At 35.9% G+C, this 25,444-nt stretch overlaps 2 protein-coding genes across 3 annotated transcripts in view; both read left to right on the top strand.

Moving 5' to 3' along the window:
* Positions 1-25,444, top strand: part of LOC129757329 (calcium uniporter protein, mitochondrial) — a 480,797-nt gene that overhangs the window by 115,833 nt on the left and 339,520 nt on the right. The window lies entirely within an intron of this gene.
* On the top strand, positions 6,885-24,317 carry LOC129757328 (polyserase-2-like). Its single transcript, XM_055754516.1, has 6 exons — positions 6,885-7,599; positions 7,679-7,912; positions 7,974-8,047; positions 23,363-23,466; positions 23,539-23,759; positions 23,824-24,317. The coding sequence occupies exons 1-6, from the start codon at positions 6,903-6,905 to the stop codon at positions 24,246-24,248; spliced, it is 1,755 nt and encodes a 584-aa protein (XP_055610491.1). The 5' UTR covers positions 6,885-6,902; the 3' UTR covers positions 24,249-24,317.

Raw genomic sequence — 25,444 nt, 5'->3', positions numbered from 1 at the left:
AATCTGAAATCTAAATCTGAAATCTGAATCTGAAATCTGAATCTGAAATCTGAATCTGAAATCTGAATCTGAAATCTGAATCTGAAATCTGAATCTGAAATCTGAATCTGAAATCTGAATCTGAAATCTGAATCTGAAATCTGAATCTGAAATCTGAATCTGAAATCTGAATCTGAAATCTGAATCTGAAATCTGAATCTGAAATCTGAATCTGAAATCTGAATCTGAAATCTGAATCTGAAATCTGAATCTGAAATCTGAATCTGAAATCTGAAATCTGAATCTGAAATCTGAATCTGAAATCTGAATCTGAATCTGAAATCTGAATCTGAAATCTGAATCTGAAATCTGAATCTGAAATCTGAATCTGAAATCTGAATCTGAAATCTGAATCTGAAATCTGAATCTGAAATCTGAATCTGAAATCTGAATCTGAAATCTGAATCTGAAATCTGAATCTGAAATCTGAATCTGAAATCTGAATCTGAAATCTGAATCTGAAATCTGAATCTGAAATCTGAATCTGAAATCTGAATCTGAAATCTGAATCTGAAATCTGAATCTGAAATCTGAATCTGAAATCTGAATCTGAAATCTGAATCTGAAATCTGAATCTGAAATCTGAATCTGAAATCTGAATCTGAAATCTGAATCTGAAATCTGAATCTGAAATCTGAATCTGAAATCTGAATCTGAAATCTGAATCTGAAATCTGAATCTGAAATCTGAATCTGAAATCTGAATCTGAAATCTGAATCTGAAATCTGAATCTGAAATCTGAATCTGAAATCTGAATCTGAAATCTGAATCTGAAATCTGAATCTGAAATCTGAATCTGAAATCTGAATCTGAAATCTGAATCTGAAATCTGAATCTGAAATCTGAATCTGAAATCTGAATCTGAAATCTGAATCTGAAATCTGAATCTGAAATCTGAATCTTAAATCTGAATCTGAAATCTGAATCTGAAATCTGAATCTGAAATCTGAATCTGAAATCTGAATCTGAAATCTGAATCTGAAATCTGAATCTGAAATCTGAATCTGAAATCTGAATCTGAAACCTGAATCTGAAATCTGAATCTGAAATCTGAATCTGAAATCTGAATCTGAAATCTGAATCTGAAATCTGAATCTGAAATCTGAATCTAAAATCTGAATCTGAAATCTGAATCTGAAATCTGAATCTGAAATCTGAATCTGAAATCTGAATCTAAAATCTGAATCTGAAATCTGAATCTGAAATCTGAATCTGAATCGGAAATCTGAATCTGAAATCTGAATCTGAAATCTGAATCTGAAATCTGAATCTGAAATCTGAATCTGAAATCTGAATCTGAAATCTGAATCTGAAATCTGAATCTGAAATCTGAATCTGAAATCTGAATCTGAAATCTGAATCTGAAATCTGAATCTGAAATCTGAATCTGAAATCTGAATCTGAAATCTGAATCTGAAATCTGAATCTGAAATCTGAATCTGAAATCTGAATCTGAAATCTGAATCTGAAATCTGAATCTGAAATCTGAATCTGAAATCTGAATCTGAAATCTGAATCTGAAATCTGAATCTGAAATCTGAATCTGAAATCTGAATCTGAAATCTGAATCTGAAATCTGAATCTGAAATCTGAATCTGAAATCTGAATCTGAAATCTGAATCTGAAATCTGAATCTGAAATCTGAATCTGAAATCTGAATCTGAAATCTGAATCTGAAATCTGAATCTGAAATCTGAAATCTGAATCTGAAATCTGAATCTGAAATCTGAATCTGAAATCTGAATCTGAAATCTGAATCTGAAATCTGAATCTGAAATCTGAATCTGAAATCTGAATCTGAAATCTGAATCTGAAATCTGAATCTGAAGTCTGAATCTGAAATCTGAATCTGAAATCTGAATCTGAAATCTGAATCTGAAATCTGAATCTGAAATCTGAATCTGAAATCTGAATCTGAAATCTGAATCTGAAATCTGAATCTGAAATCTGAATCTGAAATCTGAATCTGAAATCTGAATCTGAAATCTGAATCTGAAATCTGAATCTGAAATCTGAATCTGAAATCTGAATCTGAAATCTGAATCTGAAATCTGAATCTGAAATCTGAATCTGAAATCTGAATCTGAAATCTGAATCTGAAATCTGAATCTGAAATCTGAATCTGAAATCTGAATCTGAAATCTGAATCTGAAATCTGAATCTGAAATCTGAATCTAAAATCTGAATCTGAAATCTGAATCTGAAATCTGAATCTGAATCTGAAATCTGAATCTGAAATCTGAATCTGAATCTGAAATCTGAATCTGAAATCTGAATCTGAAATCTGAATCTAAAATCTGAATCTGAAATCTGAATCTGAAATCTGAAATCTGAAATCTAAATCTGAAAACTGAATCTGGAATCTGAATCTGAAATCTGAATCTGAAATCTGAATCTGAAATCTGAAATCTGAAATCTGGATCTGAATCTGAAATCTGAATCTGAAATCTGAATCTGAAATCTGAATCTGAAATCTGAATCTGAAATCTGAATCTGAAATCTGAATCTGAAATCTGAATCTGAAATCTGAATCTGAAATCTGAATCTGAAATCTGAATCTGAAATCTGAATCTGAAATCTGAATCTGAAATCTGAATCTGAAATCTGAATCTGAAATCTGAATCTGAAATCTGAATCTGAAATCTGAATCTGAAATCTGAATCTGAAATCTGAATCTGAAATCTGAATCTGAAATCTGAATCTGAAATCTGAATCTGAAATCTGAATCTGAAATCTGAATCTGAAATCTGAATCTGAAATCTGAATCTAAAATCTGAATCTGAAATCTGAATCTGAAATCTGAATCTGAAATCTGAATCTGAAATCTGAATCTGAAATCTGAATCTGAAATCTGAATCTGAAATCTGAATCTGAAATCTGAATCTGAAATCTGAATCTGAAATCTGAATCTGAAATCTGAATCTGAAATCTGAATCTGAAATCTGAATCTGAAATCTGAATCTGAAATCTGAATCTGAAATCTGAATCTGAAATCTGAATCTGAAATCTGAATCTGAAATCTGAATCTGAAATCTGAATCTGAAATCTGAAATCTGAATCTGAAATCTGAATCTGAAATCTGAATCTGAAATCTGAATCTGAAATCTGAATCTGAAATCTGAATCTGAAATCTGAATCTGAAATCTGAATCTGAAATCTGAATCTGAAATCTGAATCTGAAATCTGAATCTGAAATCTGAATCTGAAATCTGAATCTGAAATCTGAATCTGAAATCTGAATCTGAAATCTGAATCTGAAATCTGAATCTGAAATCTGAATCTGAAATCTGAATCTGAAATCTGAATCTGAAATCTGAATCTGAAATCTGAATCTGAAATCTGAATCTGAAATCTGAATCTGAAATCTGAATCTGAAATCTGAATCTGAAATCTGAATCTGAAATCTGAATCTGAAATCTGAATCTGAAATCTGAATCTGAAATCTGAATCTGAAATCTGAATCTGAATCTGAAATCTGAATCTGAAATCTGAATCTGAAATCTGAATCTGAAATCTGAATCTGAAATCTGAATCTGAAATCTGAATCTGAAATCTGAATCTGAAATCTGAATCTGAAATCTGAATCTGAAATCTGAATCTGAAATCTGAATCTGAAATCTGAATCTGAAATCTGAATCTGAAATCTGAATCTGAAATCTGAATCTGAAATCTGAATCTGAAATCTGAATCTGAAATCTGAATCTGAAATCTGAATCTGAAATCTGAATCTGAAATCTGAATCTGAAATCTGAATCTGAAATCTGAATCTGAAATCTGAATCTGAAATCTGAATCTGAAATCTGAATCTGAAATCTGAATCTGAAATCTGAAATCTGAATCTGAAATCTGAATCTGAAATCTGAATCTGAAATCTGAATCTGAAATCTGAATCTGAAATCTGAATCTGAAATCTGAATCTGAAATCTGAATCTGAAATCTGAATCTGAAATCTGAATCTGAAATCTGAATCTGAAATCTGAATCTGAAATCTGAATCTGAAATCTGAATCTGAAATCTGAATCTGAAATCTGAATCTGAAATCTGAATCTGAAATCTGAATCTGAAATCTGAATCTGAAATCTGAATCTGAAATCTGAATCTGAAATCTGAATCTGAAATCTGAATCTGAAATCTGAATCTGAAATCTGAATCTGAAATCTGAATCTGAAATCTGAATCTGAAATCTGAATCTGAAATCTGAATCTGAAATCTGAATCTGAAATCTGAATCTGAAATCTGAATCTGAATCTGAAATCTGAATCTGAAATCTGAATCTGAAATCTGAATCTGAAATCTGAATCTGAAATCTGAATCTGAAATCTGAATCTGAAATCTGAATCTGAAATCTGAATCTGAAATCTGAATCTGAAATCTGAATCTAAAATCTGAATCTGAAATCTGAATCTGAAATCTGAAATCTAAATCTGAAAACTGAATCTGAAATCTGAATCTGAAATCTGAATCTGAAATCTGAAATCTGAAATCTGAATCTGAAATCTGAATCTGAAATCTTAATCTGAAATCTGAATCTGAGAGGACAATACCAGAAAATTCTAGACAATGCTAGAAAGCTTGTCAGTGCTGATCCGGCATAGAATCTCATACCGATAGTTCCACCTCCAAAAACAAATTCATTATTGGAGTAGAATCTGGTTTGTGGGTGTACATTAGGGTGTCCCAAAATTGCATAACTTCTGGGAATCTGGGGGCTCACTTTCCAAATGGTAGATTAGGATGTGCCGAACAAACTTTTGTATGGGGCCGACTAAAAAAAATCATGTTTAGAGGTTCCGCAAGCGCGATCTTTAAAAAAAGTCCACTTTCAAAAGATTTGATTTTAAATAAATTCTGGGTCCAAAAATTTTCATAAAATTTATATATTTTATATTTTTTTAATTTTGTTTGAGTTAAAAACTACACGTAAAAAATACAAAATGAACCAAATTTGTATCAAAATGTAAAACTAGCAAGCTATTTTCAAGAAAAAAAAATTTTTTGGTCCAAAAATTTTGGATTCAACTGACCAAAATGTGTACCAAGCGTAAAATATTTTTGATACCAATGCCATCAAAACATGCGTATTTTTGTGCACTTAAACTTTGCTGAACAAAACATGTGGTTTGTATCAACGTGTGAACAGCTATTCACGATTTAATGCTTAACAAAAATCACAATTTAGGATATTTTTTATTTCATTTATCAAATTTGTCTTAATAAATACCTACTTTAAAGCAAAATACTTGCATAAAAGGACTGTGATGGTTTAAAAGAGTCATCAGAAGGCCATATGCCGAATTTGAGCAGAATCGGACAACAGGAAGGGGTTGCACTGAATCTAAAGTGTGAAAGGGATTCTGAGACATAGTGTTCTAAAGAAGCATAAAAAACTGGGTTTTCATCATGCATTTTTGTCTTTACCAATCGGTTGCTTGGTTGTGTAAGTTTTATTAAAATTTCAATTAAGACTAACATTTCACCTGAAGACTGCAACTCGATTGGACTGAAATCAAAAAAGTTATGGCTGTTCAAAGATTGTATTTTGGTTACAAATTGTCCTGTAAAACTCAATGAGTAAAAAGTACTCATTGTGTGTTAAACGACAATTTGCCACAAAAATACAATCTTTGAACAGCCATAACTTTTTTGTTTTAAGTCCAATCGAGTTGCCGTCTTCAAGTAAAATGTTAGTCTTAACTGAAATTTTAATAAAACCTTCATAATCAAGCAATCAATTGGTAAAGACAAAAATGCATGATGAAAAACCAGTTTTTTTATGCTTCTTTAGAACACTATGTCTCAGAATCCCTTTCACACTTTAGATTCAGTGCAACCCCTTCCTGTTGTCCGATTCTGCTCAAATTCGGCATATGGCCTTCTGATGACTCTTTTAAACCATCACAGTCCTTTTATGCAAGTATTTTGCTTTAAAGTAGGTATTTATTAAGACAAATTTGATAAATGAAATAAAAAATATCCTAAATTGTGATTTTTGTTAAGCATTAAATCGTGAATAGCTGTTCACACGTTGATACAAACCACATGTTTTGTTCAGCAAAGTTTAAGTGCACAAAAATACGCATGTTTTGATGGCATTGGTATCAAAAATATTTTACGCTTGGTACACATTTTGGTCAGTTGAATCCAAAATTTTTGGACCAAAAAATTTTTTTTTCTTGAAAATAGCTTGCTAGTTTTACATTTTGATACAAATTTGGTTCATTTTGTATTTTTTACGTGTAGTTTTTAACTCAAACAAAATTAAAAAAATATAAAATATATAAATTTTATGAAAATTTTTGGACCCAGAATTTATTTAAAATCAAATCTTTTGAAAGTGGACTTTTTTTAAAGATCGCGCTTGCGGAACCTCTAAACATGATTTGTTTTAGTCGGCCCCATACAAAAGTTTGTTCGGCACATCCTAATCTACCATTTGGAAAGTGAGCCCCCAGATTCCCAGAAGTTATGCAATTTTGGGACACCCTAGTGCACATATGTAAATTAATCTATGAATCGTGGTTGTCAAAGCTACGCTCATCCTGATCATACAATTTGTGCATATGTAAATTCTTACCGGAGTTAAATAATAACCAGTCCTATTGATTTTTCTTTTGTTAACGATTCATCTAACAACGAGAAGCGCATGCTTGTTTTGAACTGAGAAACTTTAATCATGGTGGGAAATTCTCAATTTTTACCCTTGAGACGAGTATAGAATGCTGCCTAATGAAAACAAAAATCATTCAGTGGAATAATCTAATCGTTTGTGCATCCTAGAGCGAGAGCGTTTTCTTGGTCATTACCTACACCAGAAAAACAAAACACCCTGCCTTCGGGTTCGATCAGTCTTACGAGCGGCTTCAATGGGATCAGTTGTGTGGTTTGCGGTAATAGTAGCGCTATCGCTACTCCACAGTGTTCCGGTATCGTCAGACGCAATCGATGATAACAATGCCCAGTATCGGTGTGGAGTTCCGAGGCGTTTCGGGGAGCAGCTCATCCATCACGCACGGGATAGCGAGCCGGGTCAATGGCCCTGGCACGTTGCCCTGTACCATGGAAAGACGAAAAGCACCCGGGTGTACAAGTGTGGAGGAACTCTGATCGATCAAAAACACATCCTCACGGCGGCCCATTGCGTGGTTCGACCCGGCAGCGGGAGACCTATGGCCACGAATCAAATCACGGTGCATCTTGGGAAATATAATCTGAACGACAACGTGAAGCGGGTCCAGATTAAGGTGGTTGAGAATATTCACGTCCATCCGAATTTCACCCGGAATCGGCACGACATTGCTATTCTGGAGCTGATAAATCCGGCCAAGTTCAGCGACTACGTCATCCCGATCTGTCTGAGTGACCCGATCGGAGTGTCAGAGGATTTGGCGGGAGAGCGAGGATGGGTCGCCGGGTGGGGAATCACTGAAACGGGCAACATCTCGGAGACGCTCAAAACCACCCAGATGCCAGTTGTTAACAATACGGAGTGCGTTAGTAGTGATTTTCTGCTCTTTGGGCGGTACATATCAGCGGCAGTTTTTTGCGCTAGCGATCGAAATGGTAAGCGATTGAAACGCAATAAAAGAAAATTAAAACAAAGTGGAATCATTCATGAGTCCTACGCCACTCCCCTCTTTAGGAACCAGTGTATGTGGGGGCGATAGTGGAGGTGGAATGTACTTCAGCTCCGGAGGCAACTACGAAATCCGGGGGATAGTTTCTTTTGCTGGGAAAACCGAAAACGGAAGCTGTGACACTAACAAGTACATCATTTTTATGAACGTTGCCTACTATCATGGCTGGATTAGGTCTATCACGTTTGGGGAGACCAACTGGGTGGACATTCATCAACCGAAACGGATCAGCGAGAGAAGTAACTGGAGCATTTACAAAAATATACAGTCCATATCGTAAAACAATCAATTTTTTTTAAGAATGCCTGGAGTATGCGAAATTTGCCAAGAAGGAGAAAAACGGAGAATGTCAGAACGCGAGAAAACCACATGAGGTAAATCGTCTTCTTAGCTAGCACATTTCCCAAGTAACAATTTAAGCTTTATTATGGTCAGCAAAATTTCGTTTGGACTATAGCATTAATCTGCATAAAAAAAGCTCAAGCGCATTCTATAACATCACCTGGACTCTAATAAAATTAGGCTATTTAGCCCTACCCTAGAAACATCATCAAGACATATCATTGTTGGTCATCAATGTTGGTCACCAAAGCTTTTAAAAAGCTATATTATTAAACATGTTAGAAATTTTTGTTTTTTTCGATTCTGTGAGTTCTCGGAGTTTTTTTTAAATTTTTTTCCAGCAACCATAATGGTTGATGAATGATGATTGCATTATTCAGATATGTTCTGGTAAAATAAATAGTTAAAAAACCAATGTTTTAACCATATAATGAGCGTCTTTTCTACTGCCAGTCAAGATTTTAGGTAAAATGTGTATGAAATAGTATCTTAAAATAAATGCGCCTCGTCAAATCTGATGGTCAATCATGATGGAATTGATGAAAAAAGGCCTGAAAAAATATTTTCCAAAGCTTGCATTGTGAATCCATCAACATGACGTCATTTTGTGCCCTTCGATTTTGCAACCAACATGGCGTGAGTCAATTCATAGTTTTATTATGGTGTAATGATGACCCCAAAAAAAACTACGATTTGACGTTTCTCTCGCATGCCAACCAATTACACGCTAAGGATGACTTCCTCATTTCTGAGTTGTTAATCATTAGTACAGTAAATGAGGACAGACTTTTTGAATGAAAAGGGATTGGTTGTGAATGACTCGTGGAATAAATCATGAGTTGAAGTCAAATTTCGTTGTTTGACGCCATCTTGAAATCTAAGATGGCGGCTTCCGCTGAAATTTAAAATGTTGTAAATGATTTTAAATCGCATGAAACCCCAACATAATGGGTATCGGGTGAAAGGGCTAAACGAGTAGAAGTCGAATTTCGCTATCAGATGCCATTTTGAAATTCAAGATGGCGGCATCTGTTCAACTTTTAATGTTTTAATGCTGACAAAAAGTCGCATTTAATCACCACTATACGCGTATTGAATGAAAAGGCTAAACTAGAAGATGTCGATTTTTTTTCTTTCCGACGCCATATTGGAATCCAAGATGGCAGCTTCCACTGAACTTTAAAATGCTGTTAATCAATAAAAATCGCATGAAACTACCACAATATGGGTATTGGGTAAAAGGACCAAACAAGTAGAAGCCGAAATTTACTATCAAACGCCATCTTGAAATCCAATATGGCGACTTCCCCTGAACTTAAAAATGATTTAAATCACTGAAAATAGCATGAAATCACCACATTTTGGGTATTGAGTGAAACGACTCAACTAAAAGAAGTCGAATTTCGCTATCTGACGCCATCATCAATCCAAGATGGTGGCTTTTGCTATTCTTTTCAAAGCTGTAAATAACTGAAAATCTCATGATACATCCACAATACTGGGTATTGTGTGATACAAATAAAAGTCGAACATCGTTTTCCGACGCCATCATGAAAGTCAAGATGGCGGCTGCCGCTCAACTTTAAAATACTATAAATGACTGATAATCGCATAAAAACCCCACAATATAAGTATTACTTCAAAGCGATCAACGAGTAGAAGTCGAATTTAACAATCTGACGCCATCTTAAATGCGAAGATAACGGTTTCCGCTGAACTTTAAAATGCTGTAGATGACTTTAAATCTCCACAATATTGGTATTGGGTAAAGGGGTGGAACCAAGAGAAGAAAAATTTCGCTACCAAACTTCATCTTGAAATACAATATGGCGGCTTCCGCTTAGCTGTTAAATACTGTTAATCGCTAAAAATCGCATGAAACGCCCACAATATTTTTTAGGGTTCAAGGGCGAAACCAGTAGAAGTTGAATTCCTCTTTTTTACTTTATCTTGAAATTCAAGATGGCGGCTTCCACTGAACTGTAAATGACTAAAAATCGCTCGAAAGCTTTACAATAATGGTATTGAGTGAAAAGGGCTAAACGAGAAGAACCAGACTCTGTTTGTTTTAGGCAACACGCTCGAACTTTTTGTGTTGCCAAAATCGAACGATTTTTTATCAACTTTTATTTCACTTAATACTACATAAAAACTACTATTTTTAGAATTTAGATCATTTTATTTTTTATCATTTTTTTTATTTTGTATCATTTATTTTTTCATTATGTTTCTGTTGCTTTTAGAACTTTTCTTGTTTTGTTTATAGTTTTTGATTTTTTTGCCATTTATGTCATTCTATTCTTCCAATCATGCTATTATGTTTCAATTGTATTGGTCTTATTCTAGCAAAAACTATAAGGTTATGTTGTTTCTGTTAACCGTTTGATTTAGGCACATGTGCCAAATTCGATGTTGCCAAAATCGAATGTTGCCAAAAACGAACGGGGTCTGTATTGTGGTGGTTTTTGTGGGATTTTCAGTCACTGACAGATTTTCAGAGAAACGCGAAAAGAGATATTTGACTTGAATCATTTAGCCTTAGCACCCAATATAATATATTTGGGAGTTTTATGCTATTTTCATTCATCAACAGTATTTTTAAGTTCAGCTGAAGCCACCATCCTGGGTTTCAAGATAGCGTCAGAATGCAAAAATAAACTTTTTATAGCTTATCCCAATTGACAAATACCCATATTTTGGAGGTTTCATGCGATATTCAATGATTTAGAGAAATTTTAAAGTTTATCGAAAGCTGCCACCTTGGATTTCAAGATGGCGTAAGATAGCAATATTCGACTTCTACTCGTTAAGCCCTTTCACTCAATACCAATTTGGGTTTCATGTCATTTGAAATCATCTACTACATTTTAACGTTTAGCGGAAGCCGCCATCTTGGGTTTCAAGATGGCATCAGATAGCGAAATTCAACTTCTACCGGTTGATCTCTTTCAACTTATACCCCTTATAATATGGATTTTATGCGATTTTCAGTCATTTACAGTATTTTCAAGTTGAGTGGTAGCCGCCATCTTGGATTTAAGATGGCGACGGGCAACGAAATTTGACTTCTACTCGTTAATCGCTTCCACCTAATAACCATATTGTGAAGATTTCAACGATATTTTTAGTAATTTACAGTTTTGAAAACAAAAGCGGAAGCCACCATCTTGAATTAATGATGGCGTCAAGCAACAATTTTTTTCCTACTATTTGGGCCCTTTCACTCAATATTCATATTGTGAAGATGTTCATACCGCTTTCGGTGATTTCAAGTTTTGAAAGATATTTTTTTTTTAAATTTTAACTGAAAACCAACACGCATAACTTACCAAAAATGTGCAAAAATAGGAGTTCCAATTCAAATATGTGCTATCTAACCTGAGCGTGTCCTGTTTTGACATCTTGATCGAGAACTGTCACTAAGTTTTATGGCGGTTTAATAATCATGCACTGAGTGCTATTATAGAACATGCAAAAGAAAGCTTGGAGCAAACTTCTAAGTTTGTGTTTTATTATAGTTTAAAAAGAGCATTCATAACTTTTTCAAAATATCTAAAATAGTATGTCTAATAAAAGTTTTATTAGCGTTTTCAAAACCATCTGAAAACATATGGTCGAGAAAAAAAATATAAGCATTCTGCATGACCATAATAAAACCGTCATAAAACGTGCACAAAAAAATGCCGTAATTAAACCATTATAAAACTTCCTAATGCTAGTTGGCTTAATCTGTGTTACTTGGGTTGTGTAGTTAGAGGTGGTTCAAAAACCGCTGTGTCCGAATTAAGTTCGTTTGGTCAACTCTAGAGAGTCGCTACCGTTTTTTGTAGCAAGAGTACCGTGAAAAACAGGGAATTAAAAATAGCACTAAGAAAACCGGGATACAACCGGAATATTTCATCAAAACAGGGAAAAACTTCATTCCAAGAAAATATGTTTTTATATTCTTATACCTTGAAAGGAGATCATCAACGGTAAACGTTTATTTAAAATCTTTATCAAACCGCTCATTTTGTTCTTTGATGAATGTAAGGAAGTGGAAAGTGGAAGGGCACGTTTTTGCGTGTTTTAGTTCCTCAAGTTAACAAATCTTTCTTCAAAAATTATTATTTAAGTATCAAAATTTTAAATTAAGATATCAGAACTAATTTAAGAAACTTCAATTAGAAATTCAAGGTCAGCATGATATTTCAGGTTCGGATTCAGAAGACTGGTTTAAATTTGATTCAGAAGGACAGATACTTAAATAATTTCTTCAGAAGTCGTTTGGAAACGCAGATGTTCCATGACACAAAATTGTGGTTGAAGATTAAAATTTCTTGTCGTCATAAAATGAAGACCCGGAACCTAAATCCAAAAATCAGTACCCAGTACGGATTCGGAGTAAAATTCTTCAAATATCATTACCTACCTACCTAAGGGTCCAGCGCCGATTGACCGGCGCATAGGGCTGAGATAAAAGATCTCCACTGCTGGCGATCCGGAGCCAGCGTCTTCACTTGCTGCCAGCCGAGGTTCTCGTCAACTGTGCGGATTTCAGCGGCTAGACTTCGCCGCCACGAGCTTTTGGGCCTGCCTCTTCTTCGATGCCCATCTGGATTCCAGTCAAGCGCCTCTCTGCAAATCTCGTTTTCATCTCTTCGCAGCGTGTGCCCAATCCATCTCCACTTACGTTCCCGAATCTCGATTTTTAGCGCCTTTTGATGACACCGGCGATGAAGTTCAACGTTTGAGATCCAGTTGCCAGGCCACCAAGCGCGGATGATGTTCCGCAGGCAGCGATTCACAAAAACTTGCAGTTTTCGCGTCGTCACCGCATATGTGCACCAAGTCTCACACCCGTACAGCAATACGGATTTGACGTTTGAGTTGAAGATTCGGATCTTAGTTCGTAGAGAGATCTGGCGTGACCGCCAGATGTTTCGGAGACTCGCAAACGCAAATCGGGCTTTTCTGATCCGGGTCTCGATGTCCTTCTTGGTCCCACCATCAGGCGTAATCTGGCTACCAAGATACTGGAAGCACTCCACTGTCTCAACCTGTTGTCCAGCTACCACGAAATTGGAACGATTTTCTGTATTGATTTCCATCGACTTGGTCTTTCCGACATTGATTTTGAGACCTGCTGCCTTGGAGCTTTCGGTGAGGTCGTCGAGTTTGCTCTGCATGTCTTGTTGTGTTTGGGCGAGCAAAACAATATCGTCTGCCAGGTCAAGGTCGTTCAGTTGCTCCATGGTTGAAGGATTCCACGGCAATCCTCGGTTTGGTCTACAGTCAATCGATCCAGTCAAGATCTCATCCATTACGATGAGAAAAAGCAGCGGTGACAAAATACATCCTTGTCTCACTCCAGCAGTTACCGGGATTGGTTCAGACAAGACACCATCGTGCAAGACCTTGCACGAAAATGCCTCGTACTGTGCTTCGATGAGATGGACTAGTTTTTCTGGGACCCCTCGTCGTCTAAGAGCAGCCCAGATGTTTTCGTGGTTCAGTCGGTCAAATGCTTTTTCGAAATCAACGAACACCAGCAGAAGAGAGTCCTGGAATTCGTTGATTTGTTCCAGTATTATTCGTAGCGTTGTGATGTGGTCCACACATGATCGTCCGGATCGGAATCCAGCTTGTTGCCGTCGGAGTGTAGCGTCGATTTTCTCCTGGATCCTGTTCAGGATCACTTTGCAGAGTACTTTGAGGGTTGTACAGATCAAAGTTATGCCACGCCAGTTACCGCACTCTGTTAGGTCTCCTTTCTTTGGGACCTTTACGAGGATACCCTGCATCCAGTCGGCCGGGAATGTTGCAGTATCCCAAATGTCAGCGAATAGACGGTGCAACATTTGTGCTGACAAGGCAGGGTCGGCTTTGAGCATTTCAGCAGGAATGCAATCGATTTCAGGCGCTTTGTTGGATTTCATGTCCTTGATTGCCGCTTCTATTTCAGCCAGCGAGGGCGCTTCCGAGTTGACGCCATTAATGCGACTTACTGTGGGCGCCTCGAGCTGCGGGTTCTGTTGGCCATTGCTATTTGTAACTCGAAAAAGTTGATCAAAATGCTCAGTCCAACGCTTGAGCTGATCTGTTCGATCTGTCAGCAGCTGACCTGCTCGGTTTTTCAGCGGCATTCTTGCATTAGTCCTTGCACCACTAAGGCGGCGAGAAATATCATATAATAATCGGATATCTCCAAAGGCGGCGGCTCTTTCTCCCTCTTCGGCTAGGGAGTTTGTCCAGGCTCTCTTGTCTCGTCTACAAGCTCGTTTAACTGCCTTTTCCAGCTCCGCATATCGTAAGCGGGCGGCTGCTTTGGCTGACCCGGTACATGCCTGCTCAATTCCGACTTTCGCCTTTCTCCGATCATCGATCATCCTCCAGGTTTCATCCGACATCCATTCACTTCGTCTTCCACAAACTTTACCGAGAGTATCATGGCTCGTCGTGATAAAGGCATTCTTGATTCCACACCACTGTTCTTCGACTGTTCCGTCTGTCGGCAGCTCCGAGGCTCGGGATTCTAGCTGTTCAACGTATGCCCTTTTCACCTCTGGATTCTCCAACCGGCGGACGTCGTATCTCGCCAAGGACGAGGTGATGGTCAGATGCAATGTCTGCGCTTCGTTTGTTGCGGACATCAAGAAGGCTCCTTCTCCATTTTCGGCTGATGCAGATGTGGTCAATTTGATTTTCTGTTCGGCCATCTCGGGATACCCAAGTGACCTTATGTGCTGGTCGATGGGGGAAGAGCGATCCACCGATCACCATGTTGTTGTTGCCACAAAATTCTACAAACAGCTCTCCGTTTTCGCTCATCTGTCCTAGGCCATGGCGCCCTATGATGCGCTCAAAGTCCTGATTATCGGAGCCAATCTTTGCGTTGAAGTCGCCTAAGTGAATTTGAATGTCACCCTTCGGAATTCTCTCAACCACGCTGTTCAATTGACTGTAAAACTGCTCTTTCTCCTGCAAATCGGCAACGTCAGTTGGCGCATAACACTGGACCATTGTAAGGTTTCTAACCCGTGTTCTGAATCTGGCTACGATTATTCTTTCGTTTATCGGTTCCCATCTTATGAGGGCCGCATGGGCCTGCGGGCTTAACAGGATACCAACTCCTCGTTCCCGAGTAGCATGTTCTCCTCGTATGCCAGAGTAAAGCAGTACTTGCCCGGACTGTGTCTTGTGTTCTCCAGTGTTAGGCCAACGGACTTCGCTCAGTCCCAGAATTTCAAGCTTGAGGCGGCTAGCTTCTCTAGCAAGTTGAGCCAGCTTTCCTGGCTGGGCAAGGGTCAAAACATTCCAAGTTCCAATTCTAGTCCGTGTTTTCATGCTAAAAGTCGTTGCCAAAGTTCCAATTCGGTTATTTCTTCTCTCAGTTTCTGTAACAATACAAGGTATCAGGAGCAGTAGGTTGTTAGCCTAAAGTCCCTATCCCGCGATGGGGCTGCCATCTTGGACTTAGCTGGCGAGAGCCGCATTTCATAAATTCAGCCGCTTGCTGCAAGACAGACGCTGTTTGAGCCGCCCCTGACCTGGAGAACAGACGCTCGGTTGTTGTTGCACCCCGCCCCTGACCTGGGGAACAGACGCGTGCGGCCACCTTCTCAGTCTGCATGCGATATCATTGCCGTAACAAATATCCAGATTCAGAATTGAAGTCAGTTCGTGTTTTGAGCTCGTGCTAGTCGGACGTAAACCACTAGCTGGAGCTTCTATTGTAAACGTTATTGCTCTTCGTACAGAGATTTTGAAGATCGAAGTGCTTGAGTAGTGTTCAGAAAAAGGAAGATGGCGAATTTAGAATTGAAATCAAATTCTATACGTATTCGCTTTCCGAAAGGTTGCCCAGAACCAAGTGATGCCCGGATCTTTGAGTATATGAAAACTAAACTGTGCCTTAAACCTGACGATTTACTCGCCATGTATAAGGAAAAAATGGAACTTTCGGTAATAATTAAATTCAAGCCGGAATTTGATGTGCCTAGTTTCATGCGGAGCCAACAGGATAAAAACGATTTTTTTCTCGACGAGCACCAGAAGTGTAAAGTGGAGTTATCTCTTGCCAACGCTGTTGTACGCTACGTTAGACTGTTTAACTTGCCACCTGAGATTGACGATCAAGAAATTTGGATTGCTATGGCAAGATTTAGAAAGGTACAACGGACAGTTCGTGAAAGATACGGAGCCGATACAGGTTTCCCCATATGGAATTCTGTTCGAGGGGTGTATATGGAGATAACAGATGGCGTCGAAATTCCAGTTACAGTTCATATACGAAACATACGAGCACGTGTTTATCACGAGGGCCTTGCTAACAAGTGTTTTCAGTGTGGGGGGGGTATTGGGCATCTTAAAGCAGATTGTTCGGTCAATCGGTCGGGAAACAATAATTTGAAAGCTTCTGGTGATGCAGAAAAAGATATCGTGGTCGTAAGATCTGATCAAACGGAACTCACTTACAGTAAAGTCACAAGCACATGGACTAAAGTAAGAGCTCGCAATTCCCCTCATGTGACTACAGAGAATGTAGTTACTCAGAGTGAGCTTACCAAGAGCTCAGCCACACATAAGCCACTGGAAAAGCAGGTACTGAGTGATTTGTCTTCAACGACAAAGGCTGTGGAAAATTTGAATACGTCTTCATCTAAAGCAGGAGAACATACCATGAAACAGCCAACGCCGGCTAACGAACACGCGGAAACGTCACAAAGTAGTTTGAAGCGAGACAGAAAGGGTGAGAAACGCGGAACAACAAAAGAACATGCATCAAGTTCGAACGACGCTTCGGAATCAGAAAGTGAAATGGAAAAACCAAAAATTACCACCATTAGCGGAGCTCAGTCATTACTCACCAGAAACCAGAAAAAACAACTCAAGATACGCACCAGCACAGGAATCGCTAGTAATAAACCTAATATGACTGATTTGTTAGATGGATCAAAAACAAAAGAATCAAAAAAATAATCCACTTAGTTAATTATTTATCATGATTTGAAATTATAATAATGTAAACCCGAACAGTAGTTTTAAATAAATTATCCTATATTAATAAAAAAAAAAAAAAAAAAAAAAAAAAAAAAAAAAAAAAAAAAAAAAAAAAAAAAAAAAGTCTGTTTTGAAATTGCTGTAAAAAAATAACACACTTACAAATAAGTTCATGCCATCAATCTTAATTTGAAATTAGTTTAAAATAAGAATATCAAATCAAAGTATCAACTCAAATTCAAATTGTTTTATATCTTGAATTGAATTTAAATATAAAATTGATGATTCAGGATAAGGATTTCATATTTCCTAGTCCATGCAGGGGAGGGTCTTAAAGTTCATTCAAGTAAACATTCATCTGTTCATAATAAAGTTCAAAATTAATGCCTACGATTGTGCAAGACGTTAGTACCTAGTAAAATTGGGAGATGTTTTGTATTATTCTAACTATTCCGTACTGCAAATCTGCATTAAAAAACTGATAATTACTGTAGTTTTTGAAAAAATTACAAATCCAAGAAAAGGCTATTGTAGTCACCATAAAAGCTGTAACTTTTATTTTTTAAAATTTGTAGAAAATAATTCATATGCATAACGTAATGCTTGGGCTTTATTCGCTAGGAACTCCTTAAAAAAAATAAAGAGTAATTTATTGTTTATTGTAGGGTAGGCATTCCAGATTCGCCGGTTTTAATCGGACATGTCGGGGGTTCGAAGTAAAGTGAACAAGTGAAGCATGAAGCAAACTATGGACTGGCTTAAAAATGTTCCTCAAATTGGGCTCAATTTTTGAGCTAGATCACCTAATTGTTTTCTTGACTTTTTTATAGACACTTCCAGCCTTTAGCTGGTTCGTATTTAATCTAGATTATTTTTTAAGGAGTTTGATAAACGATTTGAACGCTTCGATTTAAAAAAAAAAATGAAAACTCGAGGTGTTTCGTAACTTTTTTCTTGATTTTCTTTTCTAAAAATCACTAGAATCTGCTTAAATTTGTCAGGAGTTTGTAGTATAAAATTCGATATCAAAAGCCCAGATGTTGATATGAAAAAATTGCACAATTTGCTCAGGCAGCAATTTGAAAAATGGCTGGAAATTTTCATTTTATTAGCAAAATCTAACAAAAAATTTAAATTCATTGACAAATTTTATAAAACGTGTACTTGTTCGGTTCGGTCGATAAGTCCTGTAAAAGGTATTCATCAATGTTTAATAAAACCAAAAAAAATCAAATTTTGGCACATTCATACTTAAATGAAATCTTATTTTGGCATCGGGTAATATACAGCACTAAATTATGCTATCATTTTGACATTAATAGCTTAATTTGGCTACGGTTTGCTATCGATTCAGGCATCAAAGTCTGCTCAGGATAATATATATATATATTCGACAAAAGACTCAAACAACTCTCAATACAGACTTCACATTTACGGAAATCAACTAAAAAAACATAAAATGAACAAAATGACAAATCTATGAGCTTAAAATGACACAAAAATTTAACCTTGAAAGTGCAATAAAATCGAAATATCGCAAAACCTACTAAAGTTGACATAAAAACACAAAAAAAGTCAAAAATGACTTCGATACATAAATAACTTGAAAATGACGAATAAATAACAGAAATAAAACAAATAAAAAATTTCTCATCCAAAAATTTCACTGTCAAACTTTTCAAAAATTAACCAGAAATGCCCTGAAAAATAAGTAGAAAATATACCCAAATTTGTCAAAAAATTATCCAAAATGAGACTCTTTCTTAGGTTCAAATATAAACCAATTAAACAAAAAATATTAAAATCGACTTAGATATAAATTATAAAAATTACACTAAATGATAAAATAAAAAAACACTAAATACACCTCATGTGGTCTGAAATTACACAAACATGATCCATTAAAAAAAAATACTGACAAATGTGAAGAACAAAACAGAAAGATCTTTATACAAAAAGGTTCGATAATTAAATGATTCAAACAAGACCACAACAACAACAAAATGATAAGAAAAATAAAAAATCAGGTTTCAGAGCCAATTTTCAGATTTCTAATTTAGGATTTAAATTAAAAATTCGGATACAGATTCAAACTTTCGAACTCAGATTTCAGATTCAGATTTCAGATTCAGCTTTCAGATTCAGATTTCAGATTCGGCTTTCAGATTCAGATTTCAGATTCGGCTTTCAGATTCAGGTTTCAGATTCAGATTTCAGATTCAGATTTCAGATTCAGATTTCAGATTCAGATTTCAAATTCAGATTTCAGATTCAGATTTCAGATTCAGATTTCAGATTCAGATTTCAGATTCAGATTTCAGATTCAGATTTCAGATTCAGATTTCAGATTCAGATTTCAGATTCAGATTTCAGATTCAGATTTCAGATTCAGATTTCAGATTCAGATTTCAGATTCAGATTTCAGATTCAGATTTCAGATTCAGATTTCAGATTCAGATTTCAGATTCAGATTTCAGATTCAGATTTCAGATTCAGATTTCAGATTCAGATTTCAGATTCAGATTTCAGATTCAGATTTCAGATTCAGATTTCAGATTCAGATTTCAGATTCAGATTTCAGATTCAGATTTCAGATTCAGATTTCAGATTCAGATTTCAGATTCAGATTTCAGATTCAGATTTCAGATTCAGATTTCAGATTCAGATTTTAGATTCAGATTTCAGATTCAGATTCAGATTCAGATTCAGATTTCAGATTCAGATTCAGATTTCAGATTCAGATTTCAGATTTCAGATTCAGATTTCAGATTCAGATTCAGATTTCAGATTCAGATTTCAGATTCAGATTTCAGATTCAGATTTCAGATTCAGATTTCAGATTCAGATTTCAGATTCAGATTTCAGATTCAGATTTCAGATTCAGATTTCAGATTCAGATTTCAGATTCAGATTTCAGATTCAGATTTCAGATTCAGATTTCAGATTCAGATTTCAGATTCAGATTTCAGATTCAGATTTCAGATTCAGATTTCAGATTCAGATTCAGATTCAGATTTCAGATTCAGATATCAGATTCAGATTTCAGATTTCAGATTCAGATTTCAGATTCAGATTCAGATTCAGATTTCAGATTCAGATTTCAGATTCAGATTTCAGATTCAGATTTCAGATTCAGATTTCAGATTCAGATTTCAGATTCAGATTTCAGATTCAGATTTCAGATTCAGATTTCAGATTCAGATTTCAGATTCAGATTTCAGATTCAGATTTCAGATTCAGATTTCAGATTCAGATTTCAGATTCAGATTTCAGATTCAGATTTCAGATTTCAGATTCAGATTCAGATTTCAGATTCAGATTTCAGATTTCAGATTCAGATTTCAGATTTCAGATTCAGATTTCAGATTCAGATTCAGATTTCAGATTCAGATTTCAGATTCAGATTTCAGATTCAGATTTCAGATTCAGATTTCAGATTCAGATTTCAGATTCAGATTTCAGATTCAGATTTCAGATTCAGATTTCAGATTCAGATTTCAGATTCAGATTTCAGATTCAGATTTCAGATTCAGATTTCAGATTCAGATTTCAGATTCAGATTTCAGATTCAGATTTCAGATTCAGATTTCAGATTCAGATTTCAGATTCAGATTTCAGATTCAGATTTCAGATTCAGATTTCAGATTCAGATTTCAGATTCAGCTTTCAGATTCAGATTTCAGATTCGGCTTTCAGATTCAGGTTTCAGATTCAGGTTTCAGATTCAGGTTTCAGATTCAGATTTCAGATTCAGATTACAGATTCAGATTTCAGATTTCAGATTCAGATTTCAGATTCAGATTTCAGATTCAGATTTCAGATTCAGATTTCAGATTCAGATTTCAGATTCAGATTTCAGATTCAGATTTCAGATTCAGATTTCAGATTCAGATTTCAGATTCAGATTTCAGATTCAGATTTCAGATTCAGATTTCAGATTCAGATTTCAGATTCAGATTTCAGATTCAGATTTCAGATTCAGATTTCAGATTCAGATTTCAGATTCAGATTTCAGATTCAGATTTCAGATTCAGATTTCAGATTCAGATTTCAGATTCAGATTTCAGATTCAGATTTCAGATTCAGATTTCAGATTCAGATTTCAGATTCAGATTTCAGATTCAGATTTCAGATTCAGATTTCAGATTCAGATTCAGATTCAGATTCAGATTTCAGATTCAGATTTCAGATTTCAGATTCAGATTTCAGATTCAGATTTCAGATTCAGATTTCAGATTCAGATTTCAGATTCAGATTTCAGATTCAGATTTCAGATTCAGATTTCAGATTCAGATTTCAGATTCAGATTTCAGATTCAGATTTCAGATTCAGATTTCAGATTCAGATTTCAGATTCAGATTTCAGATTCAGATTTCAGATTCAGATTTCAGATTCAGATTTCAGATTCAGATTTCAGATTCAGATTCAGATTCAGATTTCAGATTTCAGATTCAGATTTCAGATTTCAGATTCAGATTTCAGATTCAGATTCAGATTTCAGATTCAGATTTCAGATTCAGATTTCAAATTCAGATTTCAGATTCAGATTTCAGATTCAGATTTCAGATTCAGATTTCAGATTCAGATTTCAGATTCAGATTTCAGATTCAGATTTCAGATTCAGATTTCAGATTCAGATTTCAGATTCAGATTTCAGATTCAGATTTCAGATTCAGATTTCAGATTCAGATTTCAGATTCAGATTTCAGATTCAGATTTCAGATTCAGATTCAGATTCAGATTTCAGATTCAGATCCAGATTTCAGATTCAGATTTCAGATTCAGATTTCAGATTCAGATTTCAGATTCAGATTTCAGATTCAGATTTCAGATTCAGATTTCAGATTCAGATTTCAGATTCAGATTTCAGATTCAGATTTCAGATTCAGATTTCAGATTCAGATTTCAGATTCAGATTTCAGATTCAGATTTCAGATTCAGATTTCAGATTCAGATTTCAGATTCAGATTTCAGATTCAGATTTCAGATTCAGATTTCAGATTCAGATTTCAGATTCAGATTTCAGATTCAGATTTCAGATTCAGATTTCAGATTCAGATTTCAGATTCAGATTTCAGATTCAGATTTCAGATTCAGATTTCAGATTCAGATTTCAGATTCAGATTTCAGATTCAGATTTCAGATTCAGATTTCAGATTCAGATTTCAGATTCAGATTTCAGATTCAGATTTCAGATTCAGATTTCAGATTCAGATTTCAGATTCAGATTTCAGATTCAGATTTCAGATTCAGATTTCAGATTCAGATTTCAGATTCAGATTTCAGATTCAGGGGCGGGATTATGGAACTCGAAACAATCGAGTTTCGTTCGATTCGACCAACTTTGGCATTACCGATCTCGATTCGAATGAAACATTTCGAGATGATCTACTACCCGATTTACTCGAAATCTAGTACGTGAAAATTTAGAACTCGAACGAGATTCGTAATACTGATGCTAATTCGATTCGAGTTCAACTCGAAACGGGTAACTCGAATCGAATAGGATTCATAATTCCACCCCAGATTTCAGATTCAGATTTCAGATTCAGATTTCAGATTCAGATTTCAGATTCAGATTTCAGATTCAGATTTCAGATTCAGATTTCAGATTCAGATTCAGATTTCAGATTCAGATTTCAGATTCAGATTTCAGATTCAGATTTCAGATTCAGATTTCAGATTCAGATTTCAGATTCAGATTTCAGATTCAGATTTCAGATTCAGATTTCAGATTCAGATTTCAGATTCAGATTTCAGATTCAGATTTCAGATTCAGATTTCAGATTCAGATTTCAGATTCAGATTTCAGATTCAGATTTCAGATTCAGATTTCAGATTCAGATTTCAGATTCAGATTTCAGATTCAGATTTCAGATTCAGATTTCAGATTCAGATTTTAGATTTCCGATTGAGAAATTCGGTTGCAGATTTCAGATTCAGATTTCCAATATCAGATGTAGATTTCAGATTCCGAATTAAGTTTCAGAATTAAGATTGAGGTTATAGATTCATATTTCAGATCTGGATATCAAGTTTAAACTTCAGATTCTGATTCCAGATTAAGGTTTAAAATTTCAGATCTAGATTGAAGATTAAAATTTCAAATCCATTTTCAGAATTCAATATAAAATTTTAGGGAATTTTTAAATCTAAAGATTTATTTTAAATTTAGTTTTTTGATTAGATGTTATAATTTTATTGTCGCTTTAAAAATGTATTCAATTTAACATTTATTATGATGTCTAATCTGAATATCTAAAATTGTTCTTATTCGGAAATGAAGTTTAGATACAAAACATCGTTTCATTTATTGAGTTTCGAAGTTCAGGTTCTGAGCATTTATGATGTTTCCCTCTTAATAGGTTCAAATTTTTAGCTTGGGCCCAGTTTGTTTTGGAAACATAATCAGCGAGCGATTCGTCATCAATGCGATTGATCCTTGTATCAGAGAACGAGGAACGGATAGGTACTTATCACATCACCTAACAGTTGTGTAAATAAAAAACTGCTCCAAATTTTTCATCCTTATTCTTTTTAGAAAACCTGAAGACCTACAGATTTACCATGATAGAAAATTTCTCACCTTCAAGACAATTTACCTGCATCCGGAGTTTGTCAACCAGAATCGAGGAGTTAATCTGGCCCTAATGGAACTAGCGGAACCTTTGGAGCTAGGCGGCCGTCTGATTCCGGCCTGTTTGGCCAACGCCGATAGTGAGAATCTATATGACGACCTCAGGAAAGAATTTCGTGGAATAAGTTCGTTTTCGGTTGAAGTCCAAGGGATTGATTCCTTACAACTGGTTTTTTTCTCAATCAACAGGAATTTACCACTGGCTGGATGATAACAAGAACCACCTGATGCCACGGGACGAATGCTTGAAGGCATACGGGAACGTGACCTCGAACCCGTTGCTTCCGTTCGAAAGCTGTGCTACTCTGGAGGTCCGTGAAACTTATCATTCCTGGCAGTTTCCCGGCATTCCGGTGCAGAAGTTTAATAGCCGAAGCTGTCAGTTCACCATTTTGGGGCTCTCGATGAGGGAGTTTCATGACGGGGAACTTCTGGTGTTCGTTCGCGTTGCCCCTGTTCTAGAGTGGATCGAACGGATTGTGTGGGCGAAGGAAATTGAGGAAAGCAGAGCGGCTGAAACTACCACTTCACGTAGCATTCCGCTGGAAACAACAGCAGCACCTTCGAGGACGTCTGTCATGAGTCTGGTCAGGAAAAGGCGACCGCAAAACTAGGAATGTTCCCAATTATTACTCGTTTATCATTTGTTTAAATTTATGAAAAATAATAAAAGAATAAGTTAAGCTGATTTTTTTTTAAAGAATTCTAATTATCCGGAGTTCGTGTATCCCAAGTTTTCCCCCGATATCACATTTGGTCCTTCGAGCCGGTTCATAGTTTGCGGGTAGTCTCATCGAGTGTCTATATCGTTCATCGTTTTAGCCGCTATTAATTTTGATCGCTTGTTTGATTCATTTCCCAGCAAACATAAAATCGCATTAGAAATGATAATTCAAGTTGTTAACAACGATACTGAATAGTCGTACAAATATTTACTTAAAGTCAGTTTTAATCGGAGATGATGAAAAGTCCGTCATGTTCGCAGATCCTCAAGACGATTTCGCTCAATTTGCTCTACCGCGCGGGCTTGAAGTGAGAAATTCGCCTCGTTGTTCTCTCTGCGACAACCAGATTGCTCTAAATTAGAATGGTCCAATCAGTCAGAGAAGCAGAAAATATTGTCGCTGACAACGATTTAAATGCGTTGAGAGCAAAAACATGTGCTCTCTAGCATTCTTTCAGAAGGTATGTACGAATTAAGTGTCGAATAGCATCCAATTCGTATATTTCTTATCGCCGCCAGTAGTTCCAATTTTGTATGTACACTTATAGCCTCTACTATGGTAGGTAAATGCTGTTTTTGCGAGTTTTATGCGATCATTCTATAATGTATACGGAACGTATAACAAGTTTTTTAAGAAAAATGTTTTCTCGGTCCTATTCTACACACCATTAACGCCTGCGATTTGGAATGCATTTGGCGGTGTCAAACATGTGAAAAAAATGGTGAGAATAATAGACGAAATTGTTATGAGATTTTTTATACTTTGAAAACAGTTGATCAAGCATTTCGAGTTCAATGATTGAGGTTGAAGTGAGTAGTCAATCAAGCCAAGCCATGCAATTTCAAAGTGTACTTCTTCAGGGTTGCCAGAAGGTACAATTTTACGCATTTTCAAACCTGAATGAAACGATCAACGGATATATCCATCTCTAAACTTATCACTATGAATCATCAAAACAAAAGTCGAGCACAGCAAACTGAAACACTGACTCATTTGTAAATTCAAACGATACTGACAATATGAGAAACTGTTATCTTCCCCAATCGATTTGCTGTTAATTTGTTTGAAAATGATTTTCTAGATTG

Source organism: Uranotaenia lowii, chromosome 3 (assembly GCF_029784155.1).
Source record: "Uranotaenia lowii strain MFRU-FL chromosome 3, ASM2978415v1, whole genome shotgun sequence".
NCBI lineage: Eukaryota > Metazoa > Arthropoda > Insecta > Diptera > Culicidae > Uranotaenia > Uranotaenia lowii.
This window is presented reverse-complemented; position numbering and strand designations above follow the sequence as displayed.

Excerpts from the sequence above, each read along its gene's own strand:
- LOC129757328 (XM_055754516.1), top strand. The coding sequence starts at position 6,903 with ATGGGATCAGTTGTGTGGTTTGCGGTAATAGTAGCGCTATCGCTACTC. Across the intron at positions 23,467-23,538 it reads AGAGAACGAGGAACGGATAG|AAAACCTGAAGACCTACAGA; the intron begins GTACTTATCACA and ends TATTCTTTTTAG. Across the intron at positions 23,760-23,823 it reads GAAAGAATTTCGTGGAATAA|GAATTTACCACTGGCTGGAT; the intron begins GTTCGTTTTCGG and ends CTCAATCAACAG.